Source organism: Amblyomma americanum, chromosome 5, assembly GCF_052857255.1.
Source record: "Amblyomma americanum isolate KBUSLIRL-KWMA chromosome 5, ASM5285725v1, whole genome shotgun sequence".
Classification (NCBI taxonomy): Eukaryota; Metazoa; Arthropoda; class Arachnida; order Ixodida; family Ixodidae; genus Amblyomma; species Amblyomma americanum.
The window spans coordinates 166,407,661-166,432,351 of NC_135501.1; the positions used below are offsets into that span (position 1 = coordinate 166,407,661).

Consider the following 24,691-nt stretch of genomic DNA (forward strand, 5'->3'; position numbering starts at 1 on the left):
AACAAAAGTAGGCTCAAACTTAGAGCAACACACTGATATAGTGAATACCTGGATAGAGCAAACTAAGAGCGAACCATGAATGACGCTGAATTATTTTAATCGGTCTAGTGCACTTGATCTAATGCCACACCGTTTGGAGGGAAGCAGTTGACTGTTCGTGCACAATAATTAGAAAACAAAAGTGCAATCCCCCTGCCAGGGCCTAGGGTGTTAACATGTGCATTCCATATGCTTGCACCATTTATCAATAGCCGGTCCGTAAGCTACATATGAAAAGAAAACGGCGGGGGGGGTACACTAAAGCTCCCCCATAAGGAGGGAGCCTGGTCTTGAAAAAAAAATTTTATTAATGAAGTTACAGTTAAGAAATCATCAGGGAATATGTATCTTTGTGTGCCTATTCAAGAAATTTCATTTAATTTCATGTAAAACAATTCCTTGAGCATTTATGCAACTTTTATGCATGCATTTTGTGAAGAGCTTTGAAAAAAATTTGCTGCGGGAAACTTGCTGGTATGTATGCCATTTGGTTCTCTTGATACCAAGGAATGCAATAAGGGTAAAATTGTCTTCCTGTCCATCATAGAACTTAAGTTATAGAGTATTGAAGTTGTTGCTTCAGAAATGCAAAGAAAAGTGTGTATTCCCGTCTCTGAAGTACCCTATACTCAAGTTCTATGATAGCCAGGGCAATAATTTTACCCTTATTGCATTCCTTGGTATCAAGAGAACCCAATGGTATACATTTCAGCGAGTTTCCCACAACAAATTTTCTTCAAAGCTCTTTGCAAAATACTTGCATAAAAATTACACAAGTGCTGAAAAAAATGTTTTACATGAAATTAAATGACATATTTAGAATCAGCGCGCAAAAATACATGTTCCCTGAACATTTCATAATTATGACTAAAATTTTGTTTTCAAGACCAGGCTCCCCCCTTAATGGGTTAACGCCGATATATGCAGAGTTGGTCATTCTCTACTTCACATTCATAGATAACTGGGAGCCCTCATATCCCTCCTAGCGCAGCGCGGCAGTTAGGCGATGTGCCACTGTCCCGACAGGTGGCTGTTACAAACACAGCCACCAGTGGGACTTGTGAAACACGGGTTACTCTTTTCGAACAAAGCTCTTGCAAACAATCAGCTATCACCCACCACGGCGGGCAGTTTTCTCACAATCCAGTGGGCAGTTTGTGATGACGTCACACGGTCACATGACCTAGGTGGCAGGTGAGCCAGCTGCTTTTTTTCTCACAATACTGCCGCCAACGCCATAGGCGACACCGGATTTTCTGCAGAATGGGAGTCTCAACGCTACTGCATTAGCAGACTTAACATTCTCGTCCCCAAGAAGGCACTGAAATTTTGACTATCTGAGATCCTGCTTCCAAATACTTCATGTCGAGTGAAGAATTGCGGCACCTTAAAGTGTTAAACATTTTTCATACATATGTACAAACATTACTGACATTCTGAAAAACCCTTTCGAGAAGAGCATTTACATAGACAATTCAGATTTACGATCGATCATCGTTAAAATTGTATATAGCTCATAAACTTGACAATTTGCAAGCTGTCTCAACCCTGATGCCAAATGCATACAACTTGGAAGCATATAAGCACTGCAGTAATGGTCATCAGCAGTAAATGAGTCACCAAAATAGCAATGCTTGTTATGCAGTAATGCACGTTGATGGGTTATGAAGGTCAACCTCATGGTCTTTCTCTAGGTGGGGCTTTGACATACCTTTAGGTATGAGGTCGAGGCTGTCTTTTTCGATGTCACGAGAGTCCTTGAGCAGCGTGTAATTCCTCTTGACTCTTGGTCGCCGGAAGTGCATCCTGCGAGGGAGCACAACCCCAGATCAAGCATTTTAGTAAACATTTCTTAATGCAGTATTGGCCAGCAACGTGTCATGGGATGTACCATTGGGAACAGGCCCATTGAAATACAAATGCGCAAACACTGAAGATAACTGAAGATTAAGAAATACAAGGGGCTTCATAATTATACTTGAAAAGCGGTCATCCCACTTTTGAAGAGATAGCCAACCAATGACATTTCTAACCTCTACAAGCTAAAATTTTCACGTTCTCCTGTTTATGTCTGAACTGTATCATTTGGCTTTCATTTGTCCCTGATGATACAGTTTCTCAGATACTCTAAATCTCTAATAGTTTGTGAATAGCGTTTGCTATTCGATTCATTTCGCACTGCACTCCTACTATTCGAACTACGCTTGAATTGTAACTTGCGGCCAAGTATCGCAGCGTGTCCAAATGGCATGCGCTGGTTACAGTAACTCGGTCTTGTCCCATCAGTTATCTTGTCCCATCAGTTAGCTTGGCATCTCGTTAAAACAGAACAAAAAAAAAATTGTGTTTTATGCATACCAGATTTCGAATATAACGCGAAGTGCATTCTGAATCATTGTTTGATATCTCTCACGAAATAACGCAGATTCTTTGCTCTTCTTTGCAGATTCTTCAGTAAGCAGAACTGAAAATTTTCCGCTGCCGAACGTTAGGGGCCTTACTCATAGAGTGAAAACAAAATTTGCAAGTCACCTGTTTTTTCTGTTTTTTTTCACAGCTGTGCTTTGTGGAAAAGCATTTGTTTTTAATAACTACCGGTACTGATATTCGAAACCACTCAAAAAAATTCGTATACGTTTCGCAACCAAATATTTTATATTCATACACCTCTTATATTCATTTTGCTTTTGTTGATGCCTCATGTTTGTGCCATACTTCAAGACTGACAACAAAAACAGAAAAAGTAAAAGATTATCTCCAAGTGCACCGATTTCAACAGCGAAGCCATGCACCTCACCCTGTCTTTCCCGGCTTACAAAACAGAATAGGGTTTCAAAGCTGCTTGAAATTTTTCTCCAATGATTGAACATCAGAACACCGCCACGTTGTCGTAGAGCATGACTGCATGCTCGCACCGACGCTGCTACACTGTTTGTGGAAACTCTTTTAGGTACAAGATGCCTGCACCAACAAACCATCTCATTAGCCCTAAACTGAGCTCACTAACCTGGAGCAGAAGCAGGCCAGGCCCCACAGGGACGTGGAGAGGACACTCAGCAGCAGAAAAGAGATGATGATCACATACAGGACACTCCAGTCTGCAAGGGGGAACCAGTCACCGGCTATGTTACCACCACTCTCTACTTTTCAGTTTTTCAGGAAGTACCCTGTTTTACGTACAAGCCCGCAATCCCTAAGGACCTTGTAGAGCCACATTTGAACTCTAGCAAGACTCAACAGCATTTTCAAGGGCCGGAACTAAAGCTTGACTAAAACCAATGGTTTTCAATAGCCAGCTATATGAATGTAAAGCTAGCTACAGAGCAATCTGCCAGCATTTTGCTTCAATAGCAAAGAAATCACGAGCGTTTGAGGCAGAGTACACAATGCAAATTCCTCACAGTTGACACCAATTACCAAAGAAATAAATATGAAAAAAAGAGAGAGAGAGAAATGATGTGCCACTGACCACAGTTGCTCTCTCGATCCCCCAGGCTGGCTCGAACAAAGTCCTCCATCCAGAAAGCTTCACAGACGCAGCGCTTGCTGTATACGTCACAGGTTCCGTGCCCAGAGCACTCGTTCTGACACACTGTGCAAAGGCAAGGGAGGAAGACAATAAGCATCAAGCACGTGCACCTCCACCATCAGCCAGACTCTCCAGACTGTGACATGTGCTAATACCTGATTGGAACACGTAGTACTTTGTGTCGCAGGCATTAAAAAACAACCTTTCAACGATAAAGTTCCCTGTCGCATGGCAGCCTTCACTTCCCAATAAGTGGTATTTCAAAACTTTTCACTTTCAGAGTAGGTGCATGAATACCCAGCAAGTGCGCAGAAACTTACTGTTACAAGTCCGAAAGAGCAAAAGTAGAAAAAGGAGAATGATCGTTGTCAGCTGTTCTGTCACAGCCCCAAGGCGTGATAGCATAAATGGCATATACATGGCCACACCTCAGATAGGAAAGACACCCTCCTACACAACATTCATACACTAAGCGTTGAATGAAAAGCACTTATCATTTTTTAAAAGCAAGAATGATAAAACCCATTGCTTTCTGCAAATCTTATGAAAATCCAAAATCAATTTTTATCCTGAAATTCAAAAAAAGAAAAGGAGAGAAAACAAAGAAGCAATTTTTTTTAAAATTACTCTGTCTTCCACAATCAGCGCCAGCAGTAGTAGTTTCGTTCTTCTAGCTCTAGAATTGCAGGTCTGTCGACAGCTGCAGTACCTAAGACCACCGATATGCATTTGAAAACTAAACAATGGCCTCCCGCCCTCACCAACAGTGTCCACAGACATAACATCCCAGTCGAGCAGTGCACTGTGCGTCCGCAGCCTCTGTTTCAGTCGGGCAACCATGAGGGGACCTCGACACAGCACCCAGGAGCCCTTGGCATTCTCCTTCTCCGCCACAAAGGTGATTCGCACCCTGCAACAGTCAGCCGGGCATAGAAAAGAGACAGTTACAGGTGCACCTGCAAAAGCTGGACTGATCCATAGAGCAATGACGATGCAAAGCTGAATATTGGTAAACAAGGAACAGAGGCAACAAACATGGGGCCATTCTGCAACATTTTACAGTAACCTCTAAGAATTAATGAAACAGGTAACTGCTGTCAACATACACGCATAAACAAGGCACATGGCGCTAGACCTCTTGTCCTGTTGTATTCGTGTCAACCACAAGTCACGTGGTGCATTACATGCTTGGTGCAAAAGACAAGAGCTTAAGCTCAAGTACCATCAGTGACTACGCACAGGTTGTTTCACATGGATGCACTGATGCTGTCTGCATGGGTGATGTTGTCTGATAAATAGAAGCAGAATAGAAAAGAAAAAATTGGAGGGGACACTTAAGTTACGTCTTAAGGACGACACTATAGCGTTAATTGGTTAATGCCCACATGTGGGGAATAAGTCGTTCTCAACATTACATTCACAGATCCCTGGGAGTCCTCATACTACTCCTGGCACAGTGGCACAGCGGCCAGGTGACGTGCCACTGCCCTGCGATGGCAGGTGCTGCCACCGGTGGGGCTTGTGCAACCCAGGCTGTTTTTGCCAAGCAACCTCTCACGACCTAACTGCCACCTGCCACGGTGGTCAGTTTGCTCACAATCTGGTGGCCAGGTTGTGATGACGCCACAAGGTCACGTGACCTGGGTGGCCCACCTCAGTTGCTTCTCCAGGAATTTTTCACTCACAACGCCAACACCGGATTCTCTGCAGAAAGGGAGCCTTAACCCTCTCGCGTTACAACGACATGTTGTGTGCTGTGCAGGCACTGCACTTGTAAAACCTTCTGTAGTGAGGATACAGTCAACTGCAAAGTCAAGTGGAACATGGAAGTAACGAAAGTCCCGAGCTCCCTCAAAGCCTGGGACTGAATGGTCCATGGCAAGGCTGAAGAGAAATCACCGTTTTCGTTTTTCTTTTTTCGTGCCTCTTGTGTCGTGTAAACTTTCACACCTGAAATGTCCCTGAAGCTGCCATGCATGCATCAAGTCAAGCACACTACTGCGAGTGAGGAGCAACACAGGGAGGCCAGAGACTAAGCATATTTAAAATAGCAAAGGGCACAAGATAATAAAACATGCATTAAGTAAAAGCTTGTTAATTACAACTTCAAGAATGTTCGAACTACTATCAGGAAGTTCGAATTACCGAACGACCCCGAAAAAACCACCAAGAACTGCTTGCATCACAGTAAATTTATTTCATGATAGGCTGGGAATGGTCGCCTTATTTTAAGATGAGAATAGCGTGGCAATGACTGTCTTTCAAGTGTCCATCAATGTGTTACTGTGTGCGTACCGTCGGGAGCATCGAGCCTACTAAGAGCATAAGAGCCTACTGCATCTCTCATGGTGAGACTCGGTCGAGCTCCACCACTACTGCATCCCACCCGTCACAAATAGCACCGTCACGCCTGTAGGCTAGCACCATGCACGCAACAGCAAAACCGGAACTAAGCAGTCGACTGTTGTCAGAGACCAGGCCGGTCATTCGTCATAGCCTGCCGTTGTGAATAAGTCAGAACTGCACCAGAGACTGCAGCATGGAACTCAGGTTTTCAGTAGGGCTATTTTAACTACTACCTCTTGCCGCGCCGGTCATACCTGGATTCGGCTTCCCTTCGGGAGTCCATTCGAATAAAGCGGTCTCAGATTCATAGTGTTCGAATTGGAGATCGTCCGGCGCCGTAGACTTAAATCGGCATTGGCCTGGACTAAGCAGGCAGTTCGAATTACCTGGATTTCTGAATTAACGGGGGTTGAATTAACAAGCTTTTACTATGAGAAATTACCTACGAGAAATTACCAAGGTTAAGTAAATACCTCCGGGAATCTTGCTGATAGCCCAAGTCCACGAGGTGCACTCTTAGTGACTCGCCATCGTGCAACAGCAACTCGAGCTGCTTCAACACTGTGTCCTGCAAAATTAGAAAGATTTAACAATAAGGAACATGAAAAGCTGGTACTAACTAAAATGCATAAACAAGCGTAGTGAGCATGTAGTGCGGCATTTTTCAAGTGACAGATGTGTGCCCGAGCTGCACTGAGGAGAGCTGGGAGCAACAGACATTGTTCATTCCTGTGAGTTTGTATTGTGCTAATGGCCTTGTTGCTTAGATGAGACCTTTCATGACCAACAAGTAAATTGACTTAACAGTCAAATTTCCTGTCTTGAGCAGCAGAAATCCAACATAGGCCCTCTGGTAATGATTGGTATACAACCATTACTGGTTATTCATCTGAACATTTTGACACAGAAATACTATGCGAGGTCAGCTCCGCCCGTAAGTAACAGCAGTGCCGCAATCAGAAATTTATTACAGTACATGGTTAAATTTGGCGACATCACACATGCAACTGTCATTTTGTCAGTCACGGTTATTACTGCCACAAAGTGTCTGATTTTCTGACAAAATTTATACATAAAGTAACACACAACATCAGTTAATTTTTAGTTTGCGTTCTTAATATCCAGAATGCATTCAGTAACATACTTTTTCAAGACACCAGAAAGTGTTTGCATACACACATGAGGCCTATAGTGTCAAATTCACGTCACCCAACGCAAACAAGAAACAAAACATCCCTACTAGTATAACAATGATGCTTCAATATTAGAAATGCAGAAACAGAACTTTGCTGTCAATGTATACTGGACTTTAGGTGGCGGGAGAGTACAGTGGAAAGACCAGCCAATGATGAAAATTTAAGCTAGTTAACTCAGTGCGCTTCAAACAAGCTAATATGGCGATCCAAAGGTTTCTATAGGGGGCTTAACGTCCCAAAGCAACTCAGGCTATGAGGGACACCGCAGTGAAGGGCTTCGGAAATTTCGACCACCTGGGGCTCTTTAATGTGCACTCACATCGCACAGTACATGGGCCTCTAGAATTTCGTCTCCATCGAAATTCAACCACCACGGCCGGGATTGAACCCGCGTCTCTCGGGTCAGCAGCCGAGCGCGATAACCATTGAGCCACTGCGGCGGCGCGATCAAAAGGTGTACGACAATAAGCTGATCAAACAGGAACAATAAGACCCACTTTGCATTACACTGATTTGCTTTCCCATAAAAACATCAACAAAGGATGGAAGAACAAAACAGTGATCTGTAATGAGCTGTTCCCTTTCTAAGATATTTTTTTAAAGAAAAATAAAGAAGTGAAGCTGTGATGCAGCCCTTCCATCTCGTCTAGTCAGGCATAAACTGACCACCTCTACACTGCTTCATACTTTCACGGCAGGCAAAAGACAAAAAAAGAAAAGGAGAAACAACAAGTATGGTAGCCCTGACCAGCTGCTCCTGGGTGAAGGTCTCAATGTCCACATCCAGCAGCAGCTCCACCTGCTGGGCCAGGCTGGGCGTGGGCTTGACGATGAGCGATGCCATGTCCTGGCCCGTGGCCCCCTGGGCGTCGGACACCGTGAGCGTGAACATGTACCGGCCGGGTATGAGCTCCGACAGCCGCAGGATGGGAGAGAAGCTGGAGTTCTCCAGAATGCGCTGCAGAGAGGAGAAAGGCATGAAGAGCAACCTTCTCACAAGGCTCTGGTATAGAATGCCAGTAGTGTATATGAAAAGGGGGCAAAGCATCCCACAATGAATTCGGAAGCATAGTGGAAATGAGGGGCTCATTCGGTACATAAACCAGGAGAGGTGATAGTTACTAAGACTAACAACCGTACCAGAAAACTATAAACCTTAGACTGCAGGAAGAAATTTGTTGTTGGTGCTCTTGTTAGGTTAGGTGAGAGCAAGTAGAACAAAACGTGGTGCCTACAAGTCAGGACCGAATCAATAATCTCTAAACAGCGCTCTATTAGCATTTAACTTCGACAACACGTGCCCTTCTTTAAATTTTAGTTTGTGTTCATACGCATGAACAAACAACATGGCTTTAACAGTGTTAACCAGCAGACGTGGGCATGAAAGCAACTAAAGTATTTCAGTGTGACAGATTTAAGAAATGAGCTTTGAGAGCAAGTCGCGAAGATTTGCTTTCAAAGCTGACTTGACCTTGTCTACGTGGTGTAACTATATATAAATTTCACTGGTGAGAAGCAGACCAATGAGAGATCATTATTTTTCTTTTGATAAATAAATAAAACTACAATGTTACTGTAATAGCTTTACAAGTGTATACTATAATAAAATTTTAGTACACACCTATCTCTGACTGAGTAATGGCTGCTGTGCTCAATTTTGCCAGAATGCCAATGCCATTTACAACAATGCCATTTACAACAAAGTGAACCTCTATCAATTCACTGTCACAGATGATTAAGCAAAGTACATTTGCCGTTATAAGTGCACACCTTGTTTCCTCCACCACAGCTTATTTTTTCCCTTCGAGGTAAAGCACGATGACACCATTATAACTAGAGTTTAAAAACACAATGCTTACAACAAACTGCTGAGCTTGCAGAGATGCAAACACTGCTCGAGTAACTAGTTCGACAAGCACCAATGGCTCCATATCTCACTTAAAAGCAAAGGCACACGCGGGCACATGTGCATAAGGTATGCATAAACTTTGACAAGTCTCCCTGGTACAAAATGGTGCTCAGTAGCTTCATACAATTTATTTTGCTCAACATTCCCCTCACAACTTGCATCAGGCAGTGGCACTAGTCCTCACTGCTTTTCTCGACGCTTTCAAAAATACTGTCAAAATAAAAATTGCATTTGAAGAGGAGGCATGCTCATACTTTTGATCGTGATAGTTTTACAGTGGATAACTACAATTGCCACCCCCGTTTTAACATTCAGTGCATTTTCTAATCTCCTCAAGAATATCAACTCCTAGCTTCTAATTTGACGGACACCATGACAATCAAGTTTGATTGTTCTTCAAGTTACATCACAAATGAACTAAATAGGGCTATTTATTTACATCACAAATGAACTAAATAGGGCTCACTTTAAGCAAGAAAGTATTTACACAATTGTAAGTCGACCCCCCAAATCACATTTCCGAAAAATAAAAAAAACTTTTGAGGTTGTTTATGCTTGGCCTTGAATAGTTGAACGCAGTAGCATCATCTAGCGGCTGCCGTTTATCGCCCACTATCGGCTGCCGCGCGCGGGCGCGCCTGTGGGCACATTCCAAAATGAAAATGTATTAGTCACTGGGCTACTCGTCCACACTTGCGCCATCGTCCTCACTAGCGCTGCCGTCGTGATCGCTGCTGCGGTCCCACAGCACGTTGTTCTAACGTCGTCGTCCAGCGAAATCCCACACTTCGCAAACAGCTACATCACGACATTGCGTGGAACAGCTGAAAATTTTCCTCGCTGCAGCTGCCCCACCTGTATCACCCGTTGCGAACGTCGAACTTGCGGCCCGGCGCGCGGCTGTTCATTTCTTCGGTGTAAAAAATGGCAAAAAATGACAGCCATCTTGAATGTAGGCGTGAACGAGCGCCAGTCGCTTGCCGGATCTGGAGCACAAATGATGACTGACGAAGCACTACATAAAAAACTTGTGAAACGCGACCGGCAGTGGTCAAATGCGTCAGAACCAAAGAGAAACTCGTCGGCTGTTCCATCGGCTACCGACACTCCCTGGCACCACTGCCGTTTCGAGTGGGGGTGTCGCCTCGATTGGAACAGCGGCTGCAGCGGCCCTTCCATCAGCTATCAACACTCCCTTGAGCGCTGAGTGCACATTTGAAAGTACAAAAGAAAACTTGGACACTTGAGCTTCCCGTAGAACACGATTGCGTTATCGGGCCGCTGCCGCTTATCAGCAATTGCAGTCAGCAGCCACATGTGGGGTGCCAGTTTGCTGCTTATCGGTAGCCGCCATCGGCTGCCACCCGTGTGCGCGGGGAGGGTATGCCAGTTCTGCGCGTTGACATAGCAGCTGCTCAAGGCCAGCACCAAGAGCGATGCAACGGAGCAGCGCAGCAAAAATGCAACCACACTGTAGCATGCCCAATATATCGTTTGTCTCGCCTTTACTTACAGTGCGGAACAGCGGCCCTTCCATCAACTACCAAAGCTCCCTTGAGCGCCGAGCGCGCATTTGAAAGTAAAAAGAAAACTTGTTGGATGCTTGAGCTTCCCTTAGAATGCATTTGCGTTATCCGGGCCGCAGCCGCTTGTCACCAACCGCAGTCAGCAGCCACGTGTCGGGAATGTGGGGTGCCAGTCTGCTGTTTATCGACAGCCGCCATCAGCCGCCGCCCGCGTGCGTGGGGAGGGGATGCCAGTTCTGCGCGTTGACATAGCAGCTGCTCAAGGCCAGCACCAAGAGGGATGCGATGGAGCCACGCAGCAAAAATGCAACCATGCCGTAGCGTGCCTGATATCTCGTTTGCCTCGCCTTTACTTATAGTGCGATGTTTTCATTTCGATTGTAAGTCGGCCCCCCCACTTCGGATTTTCAAATTTAAAAAAATAGGTCAACTTACAGTCATGTAAATATGGTAACTAAAGCTTACAACAATCAGCCAAATAAAATAATTTGTCCAAAATAAAACCGCATCTCTTTGCGGCCACAGGTCTCACCCCTGCTGCCAGTGACGAAGGGTCCCGTGTCCAACGCCACGAAATGATTTCCACATCGTCACTGGACCGTGAACCATTGAGAGACACAACATCCACAGGAAGGAAGACTGTCCGATCACCCCCTGCGTCAGCCTTGGGCGGTGAGTTCCTGTCTGCAAAATCAGCATTGCCACTCATCACAAGCAGCACCAGCAGAGGCCAAGCAGTGGTCACATCACATCAGTGTAATGCAATGCAAAGGAACAGCAATAGAGGAACAAGAGGACAATCAGAGTCAGCAAATGGTGATCTTTGGAGCAGCAGTGAGGACTGCATAAACAGTACCAGAAATAATTGTACGGCTGAGTTTCGCTAATTTGACTTTGGTCAAGTACGGCTATGCTGTGCCAGAGGTACTGGCTTGTTATACAAGCAAAATGTTTAGTTACTTTAAATAAAAAAAAAAGGGATACTTTCAAAATTTCACCAGAAGGACATAGAGGCAAGAATTTTTAGCAGCTAATATTATGTATTCCCTGCTAGCCACTTCGTTTACTTGGCAGACCTGCTACTCAAGGCTGTTAGTGATGCTGTATCAGACTAGACTACAGGACAAAGGAAGAGCTGCATAAGTCCTATGCGAATGTTACCGCTACACATTGTGGATTAAATTTTGACTGATGATACATTAGTCACCAGTGAAAAAGAAGTGCAAATTCAAGACAAAAGACGACCAAACCATAATACAAGCTTGTGAGTACTAACTGATATGCAAACAGTAAATTTTAAGATTTTCTAGCTTTGTTCAATGCAAAGATGGTGTTATATCACTGCAAACAATCATCGCAGTCCTCTTTTATCAACCACCAAGGAGGACATAGGGGTAGAAATTACTAACTCACTCTGAGTGACAATGATGGAGACATTGTCCGAGCTGGTCAGGTTGTTGGCATCGAGGACATCCAACTTGAAGACGTACTCGCCCGGGACAAGGTTGGACACTTTTGTCGTCGCGCTGTTGGGCTCTTCAATCTGGCTTGGCTTGGGGCCTCTGAACATTGTAGCACAGTTGAAAGCAAGTGTCAAGAGAAGAGACAGGCATGTCAAAGCTTCACTGAGACGGTGTCGCCCCGAAGGAACTTAACAGCTCATAATAAGCTCTGGTGTACCCTTATTTCAGCCTTAATTAGGGCTAATGTCAGGCTAATTACACATATGATTATGAGGCGAGGTGCCCTCCTGCTAGGCATTAAGCATCAAGGTGTTAAAATGTAGCTGAGAACAAATGTATCAGCACTAACAACCCTTTTATTCTACAGACTTCCTTTGCCTTAACCAACTTAGATGCTGAAAATCTGTCTTCCACAGCAGCAGTGCACTGGAAATTTGTCCCTCATGGTCCATTACTGACACATATAATTTTTTTTTTAATTTGAGAGTTTCTAATAACAACACAAAGCATGGCTCACACGTAAAAAAAATCTCGCACAATCCACTTTTCATTGGCACATTCGCCTACATATCTTTACGTCGCTGCTGCTCTCGATCAGCCCTGACCATCCTAAACTGATCCCAGAAAGCTGTCTAAAGCATAGGTGATGTTTGTGCTAGCACAGTGTTATTACCTTGCACTCTGTGCAGAAAATTTTCATGAATGCAACACAACAAGAATTTGTCAAGTTCAGGTTGAAGGAGGCTGACCTTTTCCCAACTCTTTTTATGCCCTGAGGTAATAAATAACATTATAAAAAAATAACAATAATAATTTATAACAGAGCAGACTCACTGGATCTGGCTCCAATGCCACAAAGTGATTCCCACGTCGTCGGAGCTGTGGCTTCCATCCAGCACGAGTGGCTTGTCGATGGGCAATGAGACACGTATGTCCTTCCCAGCGTCAGCTGTAGGAGCCTGGTTGGAGGCTGGCTTCACAAAGACATGAACCTCGGCCGTTGCAGTCTGGTCGGCTGTGTCAGTCACCTTCAGGAGAAACTTGTACACGCCAACCTCCATGTTCGACAGGTGCAGGTACGGGCTGGTGGTCCCCTGCACACCGGACCAGCGACGCGGACAATGGAAATGGACGTTTGACCAGTACCGCAACAAGTCCTGGTGTAACGACACAGGTCCCAGATGTGGTTAATGAGACTTGAACAGTGCAAGAAGAACTCATGACGTATCTTTAGTTGTTCTGCCACTCACATTACGCGTAGTTCAGCAATTACATCAAGGACAGCACATTTAATTTTCCTATAGTCAACTACCAAATGCAAACTTGCTGAACGTGCTGAGAGGATAGGCCACTGAGGAAGACAGAAAATATAAGATGCTGCAGCAGTTGACACTCCTAGCGAACAAGCCTTGCCGACAGACCTTGCCAATAGACGTTGACAGCAGAACTTGCCAACAGGCATTGCCAACAGACCTTACCAACAGGCCTTATTAATAGGCATTGCCAACAGGCCTTACCAATAGGCCTTGTGAAAGGTTTTACCAACAGGCCTTGCTAGCACGGTGTCTAGGTTGGAATTTATTCCATACTTTGCTGTTGCGCTTTACAATGGCACACTATTAGAAGTCTGACCTAATTGACATTTACGTTAAACCAAACATAACACCACATTCAGCAGAAAACATGAGCCAGAGATTATCCAGAGTAAGAGCAGCATGCTGCAAGAACTGGAGCCACTCAAATAAACTGGTTAAGTCAGAAACACACCTCCATGTCGACGTGCTTGTCTGTGTCGGGACTCTTCGTCCACTCCCAGCTCTTGATCCCCTTGTCATCAGTGCTCAAGTTTCCATTCAGGGTCACCTCGTTGTTGGGCATGTACACAACAGACTGTGGTCCAGCATTTGCCGTCGGCGGGTAATCCATCTCTACAATCAATTAAGTTCCTTTTGTCACATCTCACACAGAAACAGTGGTGGAAAGAAAATGCCAAGTAGAAGCAATTCTACATCAAAATAATATGGTGAATCAAATGACAAGAAGGCAAAACAATAAAAATATTACAAATTGGAATAATAAAAGAGGATGGCTGACATAAAACAAAACTTGGGTGCAAAAAAAGTTCTAAGCCGAAACCCTCCAGCCTTGATAATTAATTCATTAATTAATTAAGTTATTAATTTCCCTAGACATGCCTAGACCGCAGCCAAGGTGTGGTACCCAAACTCAACACGCAAATAGACAAGCACAGACACAAGCAGCACACCTCCTTGCCCTTCTGTGAGTTATAGTGGCATACCTTTCAGCACAGTCACGTTCGCACTGGTAGAGTTTGTGACTCCATCAGAATCAGTCACCTTCAACCTGTCAATGGAGGGGGAGGAAAAAAGAAGGATCATGCAGCTCAACCTTTGCTTCAAGAGCAAAGCTTGTTTTTTAGCTGTCATACATTCTATCACAGCACCACATAAGACAAATAACCAGCACAAATTTGTACAGGCAGGGAAACGGGAGAACTGCAATGCATGGGTAAAACCAAACAGCAAATAGAGACTACAGACAAACAGACATCAGAACTCACTTTCCAGCAGTTCCTTGGAAAGAAAAACATGTACAGGTACTAGTATATTAAGCAGTAAGAACTAAACTTAAGACTGATGCATATGAAATTAAGCATGCCTTTATGACCGAGCCTCCAGTACATAGCTATATTAGCAACAGAACAACTGCACTGCTAATGTAAAACATTACAGCAAGGACAGAATCTAGTGAGAACATACAACCAAGACAAAAGGGAAACAATCGCAGTTTTCATGTGGTGACTGCGTACCGTTTTACCATTCTGATACACAGCCATACTGCCTTGACAAATTGAAAGCCTTGCTAGGAGAAATTTGATACTATGAATGAAAACCAATATTAAGGACATCACTAGGTCACAATTTTCTTTGATATGTAACTCCTTTTTACGGTTAACGAGAAATGAGAATGACCATCCTCCTTTTTCTGTGAAGCATATACCTTTCTTTTATTAAGCAGGATATGACAGCTGCTTTTCCTGAACGAAAACAAAAACAACAGCCACTTCCACACCTCTTTGATATTCCCTGTGTTTTGTGGAGAGAGAAGAGTAAGTGCATACATGAACTGGTAAAAGCCGGGAATGAGGTCCTTCAGCTGGACTGTTGGTGTGTCGTTCAGCTTGGGACTGTAGCCAATAGGTATGGTGATGGGCTCCCAGTGGTACTGCACTATCTTGTCATCATCTGTGCTGACTGCACAAGAAAGCACTCGCGTTACTGAAGCACCTGAACCAAACATGTCTACAAAATACACAGAAAGAGGCAAGACCCAAGAACAAAAAAGGTTTGCTTTAGCACATCACCATCATCATCACCAGCCTGACTACGCCCACTGCAGGGCAAAGGCCTCTCCCATGTCCCTCCAATTAACCCTATCCTTTGCCAGCTGCGCCCACCCTATGCCTGCAAACATCTTGATCTCATCCGCCCACCTAAACTTCTCCCAACCCCCGCTACGCTTGCCTTCTCTTGGAATCCACTCCGTTACTCTTGAGGACCAGCGGTTGTCTTGCCTTCGCATCACATGCCCTGCCCAAGCCCATTTCTTCCTCTTGATTTCGACTAGGATGTGATTAACCCGCGTTTGTTCCCTCACCCACTCTGCCCTCTTAACGTTACACCTATAATTTTTATTTCCCATAGCTCACTGCATTGTCCTTAACTTAAGCTGAACTCTTTTCGTTAGCCTCCATGTTTCTGGCCCAGAGATGAGTACCGTAAGATACAGCTGTTGTATACTTTTCTCTTGAAGGATACTGGTAAACTGACATTCATGATCAGACAGAACCTGCTATATGTGCTTCACATCATTCCTATTCTATTAGTTATTTCCCTCTCTTTAGCACAATTATGCCACAAACTGTAAACTGAGGAAGTCAAAGAGCCGCAATCCTGTAAGTGAAAAAGAAAACAATTTCAAACTGAAATGCTGGTAACTGCAAAAAAGCATGGTAATTCACAATGAGAAAAAATCAAAATTTATTACCTTTGCTAGCAGAATGAGAAAACGAAAGACTTCAAACCAAAGATCAAGAGGTTGTATACAAGGAAATTGAAAAAGTATAAACACGCTGAAAGTTGCTTGTGAAGCCACTAGCTAAGTGCTTCTTTCCATTTCACAGCTGGCATGACCAATGATACTCGATTTCCTATTTATAGATCAATGCAGGGAACTAGGCGAGCCAACAACAGTCAATGAAGATTTCACCTCACTTATTTCCACTGCAACCTCATACTTAAGAGAGGTAATTCACTACAGAGAAAGCTCATGAACTGCACAATCTAATCATGAACGGGACAAAACCACTAAATAAGATTTCAGAAAGGGCATCGACACTCACACGAGCCATCCAAGACAGTGTCCTTGCTCGGAAGTTTGACAGTGACATTGTCCGGCTGTATGACGGCCACAGGAGGCTTGTTGATTCTCTTGGCTGCACAGAGAAATCATGTCATTCACACAATATCAGCCGACTGCCAACACAATCCTTGAAAAAATTTTCCTCGGCCAAAACTGAAACACTAAAATGAAATCTCATTTGAAGCCAAGTACAGCATGTAAAATAAAATTTTAGATCATCAGTTAGCCAGCTGATTAGCAGAAAGGTGTAAAAAATACAAGAATAGCCTACCAAGGATCAACTCAGGTGCTATAAACTGGCTGTCCAGGGTCATCACATGTTATACATGTTGTAAATATCATATATTATGTTTTTAATAACTACACTTTTGCTACATGTAGCGAGTTCCCCTTAAGAAAAGCATGACCAAAATCTGTAAATCTACTAAGCATGTCAAAAGTTCACTTCAACTAAGTGCTGACCAATTCTGAAGGTGCCAGAACAAACACGCAATGTAAATAACACAAGAAAAAGGACACCATACGTGAGGAGGCGTTCACAAGGAAACATACATTAAGCTCTCTGAAAGACATTCAGATATTCTGCACAGCGGCTACAGTCTATCTCTCCGATGTAGTGAGCTTCTATCCTTTTGTGACTACTACTCTTTCAGCACAAAAGGAGACACCCTGCAAATTTTAAAAACTGTTCACTACGCTCAAAACCTGCTCGGTCAGAAGAGTGGAATGTACCTAAAATCACATGCCACGTGCATGACCATCTATAATTCAGGCCGGAAAGAACTTCACCTATACAAAGCAGTTCAGCTATTTCTCAGATTTTTTTCTCTTTACAACTGCTAGCTCTGATGTAATGTCCATCCTCACGCACTGTAACATGGTGGCACAAACCAGCCAGCCACCTCATACTTTACACTTTCAGTCTGTAAATCCCTACAATAACTTATGTTAAGCGATGAGAACAAATCAAGTGGTATGAGTCAGCCCAGTTGTTTTGCATCGCATCAATAGAAAAAAGATGAAAGTTCAAAAACTGTACAGCTTATTCCAGAATTAAGCTCTACACAGTTTGTCCTACGGGAGCCTACTCTGATTTTCAGTAATGTGTAGAAATGCTGCTTCCTGACATCACACTTGGCATCAAATAGCAATGAAAATTCGCACTACCAGTTTCACTTACTGGAGAACGGGTGTGGTTCAGGGACAAAAATGCGCTCCACTACTCACGAGGTAGAACAGTGACATTAGTTGTGGCTTCGCCGTATGAGTTGTTCCCTGTTACAGCAACACGAAACGTGTACAGTCCTTCTCTAAGGTGCGACAGCTTCAATGCCTGGGTGTTCTGGTCCTGCATGACACCGGTCTCCTCGCCATCAGGGTGTGACACGAGCGTCCACTGGTACCGGAACTGATTCCCTGCTGATGAAAGGAAGCAGCTCAGTTACAACGACCAGCTTGCTCCCTTCCCCTCAACACAGAGTACCACAGCACCACAGTACCACAGCGCGGTCATCACTATAAAAAGCACTTAAACAATCTAGATTTCTGCTCAAAGAGGGTGCACCTATCTAGAAATTTAATGATAAACAGCTTCTTCCCTCTACATCAGCGTGCGCAATTATGCCATTCTATGGCCCTCATGCACCAAAATGAATATCAGTGGCACAACCACAACAATAGAAAAAAATCTAAAAATTAAAAAATACTCTACATGTTTGTGATTACCCATGATCAGTTTGATGGCCCAAAGATCAATTTTACAAAAACGCATAAACAATCACAGCCGCAAAAATAATCCACACTCAAATTTATACAAAAAACACCAAAGTTCCAAGATCTTAGCTGGCAGGCATGAGGTCAAATTTTTTTTCCTTTTACAGAAATAGCTGTATAGGGATCTTTCTCTGGCATAAACAGCACAGATGTCACTGCCACATGTGACTGTCAAAAACTCCCAAAAATTCCCAGTGTAACCAGAAAATCTATCCCAATTCACAACCACAGCTGACACACTCTTCAAAGCACTCATTCCCAGTCCACATGACACTCCACGATGTAGATCACCTTCACATTGGACAGCACACGAATGCTGGAGATTGTAATCACAACATGCGTCCCTTACACATTTGTAACGAACACGACATTATTCGCCCAGAATGTGTCCCTTACAAACCTCCCGGTGCTAAATCCTTGAAGCAATGCATGAGCCACGTCTGAAAAAAACTCACCATCTCCACCTGCCTTGAGGGCGTACGCAGAGAGGACCACTTCGTTTTCAGGCAAGTGAAGCTCCTTATTCTCTCCGGCTGACACGATGAGAGGGTAGGGTGTCGTTGTCGTTGGCGAGACGGCTGCCGCTGCTTTCGTGGAGGATGATGACAGCGGGGACGTGGTGGGAACAGCCTGCATGAGATAATCATGATGCAGAAATACTAGCCGCAGCAATACTGCTATAGCATTAGCCATAACATGTAAAAAGCCATGCACGAGTCATTAAAATAAAAAGGCTACTGACGACCACCTGCACACGAATGAAACTTCTGGGGGGCCCGGGGAAAACATCACGAAGCTAATTCCACTCAGCAGTGATGCAAGTGGCACCTTCTGATGAGGTTGAAATGCATGGCAGTGCATGACTATCTCCATCTCGCCAGCAGTTGCTGAGCATACTACTGCCTGTTAATGTGCCTTCTGGGTAAATGCATGCATTCCATTCATAAAGCACGGCACATGTAAAGGTTCCCTTCTGTTCGGCCTTGCAGCGGGCCTCTCGTATAAGGGAACTGTGGAACAGTACCTGCCCTAAAAGCAAGTTTTCCTCATCCACACACCTGCTCGCTGACAGAGCTGTTCTGTGTTCCCACACAGGAATCCGATGCGGGGTCCCTGGTGAAGCCCTGCCGACAGTGGCACGTGCCAGTGCGCCGCCTCTGGCCAGTTATGACGCATTCTTCGTTCTTGAGACACTGCTGCAGTATCCCGTAGACGCATGTGCGGCCAGAGTCGCCCACCACCACCTGATTGGCAGGCACCTTCAGGTTGGCGTGAATTAACAAAATTGCGCCACAAGGGCAGGTTAACTAGCCCCAGGTTAAACAGACAAAGTACCAGGTGTCTCTGGTACCACGGGCATGACAAGCCATTGCGCACACTGAGATGAACGTTTTCTTACCACAATATCTTTGCTATCATCCACATGCATGCAGTTACATAATCTTCTATGTCCACTTTCCCTTCTGCATTGTTTGCAAGACTATCTCTGCCTCCCATTTAGTCACAAGCATAATTTCCCGATCTTGGGCATTTATATTTCTACATACAGCTCTCCGGTAGCCTACACTAGTGTATAATCCAGATAAGAACTCTTCTCCAACCTCACCCTGTCCTTCTTGTTAACTACATTGCCACGTTTGTTGTTCCAGCTCCCGGAAGAGCCAAATTTCCTACTTGACACTTTTCAGGTTTCTCTCATGATTGTGTTTCCTGAAGCCTCTCCATGCTAGACAGGATAAGTATTCGCCATTACAGCACTCGTACATAGTGCTAACACTCATGACTAATTGCACTTGCTAGTTAGAGCGCAGTGCTTAGGCGGCTGTTCCTGGCTTCAGTGTCGTAGTTGGCGGCAGCGGCCTGAAACGCCACCTGACAACCATGGCAGGTGGTAACATAGTAAAATGACACCTGCCACGGCGAGAACGGCAGAATGGACAACCAGAAGGTGGTTGCCATGGAAAGATCCCAGAGGGTGGCTAGCACCGTAACACGCCGCCTGCCAGCGGCGGCTGGTGGCGGGTGAAAAGCTGCACTCAAATTTCACATTACCAAGTATCGTAATTGTCTGTCAATTTGTTCTTTTTTTTTCTTCCTGCAAGCGAAAATGTGAATTTGTGTTATTGATTGGGCACAAGACCACATGTTTTGCTGGTGGATATGGAACAGCTTGCCTCTTGTTCACCAGCAAAGCATGTGATCTAGCACTAAACTGGCCAGACAAACACGAATTTGACACCAAACAAAAATGCTGCCCTGAAACAGCCAACAGAATGAGTCATTGGAAAATGCATTCAGCACGACATCCAGGCTGGCAAATAACTGATGGCAGTGAGAAACACAGGAAATGAGATACACAGGCCTTCTTACCGAAACACTGGAACTGTTTGTCACTCCTTCTGAAGAGTCTCCGCTGACTTTGCCGCTTTTCCAAACAGTCGATCTTGATAGCCTGTGTGCACCAACAAAATGTATTTCAGGAGATGCACTAAATTTTTCCAGAAAATTCCACCATTTCTCACTAAATACAAAATGCGTTTTCTACCATGAAAAAAAAGAAATACTGCAAGAATGTGCGTGGAAGCCAGGTAAAATTGCAACGCTTACAAGTCTTCATTGGACTTTGATGTTGAATGACTGGACCATTCCTGAGAGGGACCTGTCGAGCTTTTCTCTGTAATAGAAAGGCAGGAAAACAACATGAGGATCAGCACGCCAAGAATGACAGAAAGCCATCCGCAAATACAGCATAAACAGACAATTAATTCGACTGCACGAATGGTATAGATTCATCCTTAATAGGGGTAACGAGGTAACAAGCACAACAAAACCAAACAAAGAGAAAATTGTAGCCAACGCATGTAACTGCAATGTCATGGGCTTCACTTAAAGCCGCAATTCAAAGTTTGACAGCAAACTAATCATGACAAACTGCTACAGCGAGCTAATGACAAGAAATATTAATGAAACAAAGTTATGATGACAAATATACAAACAATAAGTCATGAAGACATCTAAACTTCAGTAACACTACTACTTTTTAGACAGAACATCTAGAGCAATGGTGATTGCAAACAGAAAAATAAACAAGTTAGAGAAAAAACAAACTGAAAGTAGAACAGCACATCCTTTGCTTTAGCTACTAAGTTGCTACTCTGCTATAAGAAAGTGAAAAAAAAAAATAAACAAGACAAGCAACAAAGTGAAAGGACTTCCGAGCAAGACTGCCATGAAAGTGAAAGCTACCCATTTTTGCAATATTCTAAAAGAAAATCGTGACACAGGACACAGCAGGAATAAAAATGACAAAAGTACACCGAGAAATGAAAACACAAGCAAAACTTTAAAAGAGGACCAAAGGTGAAAACGAAGACGGTGCATTCCCGTAGCTCCACTACTGGAGACACAAATGGTAATGAACCAAACGGCCACTGCAGCAGTACAAGGAACACACAGAATAGAGCTGCAAAGTGGAAATGAGGAGACCAACGGTGAATGCATGCATGGAGAGCCGAACCAAAAATAAAATTCAACCAGGAAATAAACTAAAATAAACAGAACAAACTGCACGTGCGTGCAATGAAAATAAGCAATGCTATGACCCATACACACTGTGCCAGCAGCTGGCGGAATGGGAAACTGAAAAACCAAACCAGACAAAGAAAGCCAACGAAGGGAACGGTAGAATTACGAAAAGAAAATTGGCTAATGAAACCAAACCAATCAATAATCCAAACCAGAAAACCAGCAATTCAATTGCAGTGCCTTTCAAAAGATCCCAACCCACATCACAGGTGACCTCAGCAGTCACTGAGCCATGCAGTGGGTTAAGTGCTGCAATCCTGATGGTCTTCACATTAAAGGATGCAAACAATACTGCCTATAGGCTCAGCATTGCAAGTCTTCTAGACAAGCCTCTGCACTCTTGGTAGTTAGGTGTTATAGAAAGAGGAAAAGGCTCGGGGTTCAGCACTGCCGATGGTCTGAACAGTACTTCACATGGCTGGTTCCTCAGATGCTTCAGACAGCAAAAAATGAGCTGCTCAGATCCCCAGGCGCTCTGACAGTCTCTCACTGCTGGCACTCTATATGGTTTAAAGAGCAATAAAGACTGCCTAGCGACTCAGCGCTCTCGAAAGTTTAGGACAACCCTTTGCATTACGAGTGGTCCACATGATCTTAACAGCAAGAAGAATCGTCTTTGCCACTGTCTACAGTACAGTATGATCACCACAAGAGAATCAACACTGCACAGCTTGACAACTTCTCCAGTGACACGCATCGTGCTTGAGAACTTTTGAAAGGCACTGAAGTCGACACTGCCAAAGCGACTTACGTGGAGGCCTCACTATCACCATAAAGCTAGAGTCAAACTTGGTACCCGGCCGGTGTTGCGGTTGGCACAGGGCTGCCGAACGGCACCGCACAAGAAAGCACGAGCTACCGTGGAGGAACACGAGGTTGCACAAGGCTCCCTGCTCACAGCACGCCTTGGTACAGTCCAGCAGACTTGAGGCACGTGCCACCTTGGTGAACCGGCCCGCACTGGCATTGCCTCGCGGGGTCACATGCCGGAGAAGAGTGAGCTTTGGAAAGAGTGAGTCGGGACAGAAGCCACCGCCACCACCGGCACCGCCAAATTCATCCTCATCATCTTCCTCTTCCTCAGCAGCCACATCTTCACCCTCGAGATCGCCTTTGGGTGAGGTGGATGATTTTTTTCACCAGGGAACAAATCAAGAGTACAGTCACTGGCCTGAATGAAACGAACCTCTTCAAAGAACTGCGCTTCCAGACCAAGCGCTAAAACTGCAGGGGAAGGGAGTATTGGGCCCATAGCAAAGCAACAGCCATGGTAAACGAGCATAAATTTATGTCTGTGAAGTTTTTTTGATGAACACAGAACAAAATAAACACATTTTAACATGTTTCTCGATTCTAAGAAGGACCTTCAAAAGATGTGACATGCTCTGCCCATTCCTTTGCTATGTGCCCATAGTTTACTATCCTCTATTCACGTTCTATGCAGTACATCCTAGCAGTGTAGGGCAAGACACTAACTGTAGCTTAGGTTACAGGTATGCTGAGCTTTGCTTCGGTGTCCTAATCTTTTTGAGTTATGTGACAGCTACAGCTTGAATTGTACACTGTTTTATTGTTTAATAAACATGGCCAAAGAACCATAAAATTTTTGTTCAATAAAGGTAGGTTAATAGATATAAATACTTACTGCGAAACTTTTGGAATACAATGAGAAAAAGAGAAGTAAAATTTTCAGATGGCCATCTGGTTTTGAAAACAAAACTAACATGATTAAATTTGCTCATGTAACGGCCGGTGATCTATCAAAAAGCAAAAGCTTCCAATTTCAGTGACGAAGGCAAGCAATCAGTGGATATTTTAATGCATCTCAGTGGTGCCTTTCAGGGCTGCCACAAAGCTAAACATCATTTCTCCATTTCAAGGCTAACAACTGTTGCTTGGTGAAGATCGCTACTGATGTATGCCACAGTCAGCAATAACCAGTGTTGCTCTGCGGAAGCAGATGAGGACGTAAATAACACAATGATACCACTTTTTCTTTCCAAAAAGCAAGCGTTTAGGCAGAACCTATGCATATGGCAGCAGAGCTGGCACCTCACAACAAGCAAGACAGGCAGTCTTTTCAACTGCCACAGTGTGTTCGCTAATGCTAAAGTAAGTGCTCCTACAAATACTGGAAGCACCCCGTTGGCAGCATGACACAGGCAAGAGAGTTACATGTGCTGTGTGAAATGAACACCTCAGTGCCATTCAAGCTACAACTGCCTGCCAAAAAAAAAAAAGGACAGAGCTGTTTTTTTCTGATGTGGCTGCCAAGTTTTCACTCCCGCAATGCAATTTTCTTTTCTGATTAACTTCACTTTTTTTTTTTTGCTCTGGGATGCAACATTCAACAAGAGCCTCAATTGCGTGTGCTTTGCAAGTACTTGTAGTCCATCAATATAGCCACAGTTCCACATTATTTTATACACTTGTTAAAGCAAGGTCATACAATGCCATGCTGCCAGCTATTTTTCTCTACTTTCTGCCCAATATCTGGCGTGAAGTTATTGTATACCTCAAGCGAACCGATGCTTATAAGTTAACACACACAATTTTTTTTCAGCGCCACAAAAGTAATTATCGATAACTTACTGTCCAAAGTAAGGCTGACAACAAGCAGTGACGAAAACCAGGCGAGCAGTAGAAGTCGATTTCGGCACTGCATGTTGCCGATTTCTTCTTAGCAAGTTCTCACATCGACATGCGAGTAGCGTGTGCACGAACTTCTCATCAAGTGATTTCCACTCCGTTTTCACAATTTGTGTTTTCTTTTACTCGGAGCAGGCGAATGCCCTGAAAAACGAGAAAGAAACGCAAACTGAATGAAAAAAGATATATAGTATATTTAAAATATGCGCGCAAGCAATCTGAAAAAACTGAGC

General features: G+C 44.1%; 1 protein-coding gene across 5 annotated transcripts in view; it reads right to left on the reverse strand.

The window, feature by feature from the left end:
• LOC144132948 (dyslexia-associated protein KIAA0319-like protein) overlaps positions 1 to 24,691 on the reverse strand; it is a 30,567-nt gene that overhangs the window by 5,201 nt on the left and 675 nt on the right. For 2 of the 5 annotated variants that reach the window (XM_077665698.1, XM_077665699.1), the window contains exons 2-20: positions 24,402 to 24,602; positions 20,832 to 20,898; positions 20,595 to 20,676; positions 19,283 to 19,483; positions 18,680 to 18,854; positions 17,679 to 17,870; positions 16,432 to 16,524; positions 15,151 to 15,283; positions 14,308 to 14,372; positions 13,776 to 13,936; positions 12,843 to 13,102; positions 11,959 to 12,107; positions 11,078 to 11,229; positions 7,859 to 8,068; positions 6,388 to 6,482; positions 4,330 to 4,478; positions 3,509 to 3,631; positions 3,047 to 3,137; positions 1,751 to 1,845 (exon numbers count right to left, since the gene is read on the reverse strand). In XM_077665698.1, coding sequence (XP_077521824.1) covers positions 1,751 to 1,845; positions 3,047 to 3,137; positions 3,509 to 3,631; positions 4,330 to 4,478; positions 6,388 to 6,482; positions 7,859 to 8,068; positions 11,078 to 11,229; positions 11,959 to 12,107; positions 12,843 to 13,102; positions 13,776 to 13,936; positions 14,308 to 14,372; positions 15,151 to 15,283; positions 16,432 to 16,524; positions 17,679 to 17,870; positions 18,680 to 18,854; positions 19,283 to 19,483; positions 20,595 to 20,676; positions 20,832 to 20,898; positions 24,402 to 24,474 — 2,566 coding nt within the window. In that variant the 5' untranslated portion in view covers positions 24,475 to 24,602. The remainder of the gene's footprint in view (positions 1 to 1,750; positions 1,846 to 3,046; positions 3,138 to 3,508; positions 3,632 to 4,329; positions 4,479 to 6,387; positions 6,483 to 7,858; positions 8,069 to 11,077; positions 11,230 to 11,958; positions 12,108 to 12,842; positions 13,103 to 13,775; positions 13,937 to 14,307; positions 14,373 to 15,150; positions 15,284 to 16,431; positions 16,525 to 17,678; positions 17,871 to 18,679; positions 18,855 to 19,282; positions 19,484 to 20,594; positions 20,677 to 20,831; positions 20,899 to 24,401; positions 24,603 to 24,691) is intronic. The other 3 variants (XM_077665701.1, XM_077665700.1, XM_077665702.1) reach the window with 3 other exon arrangements.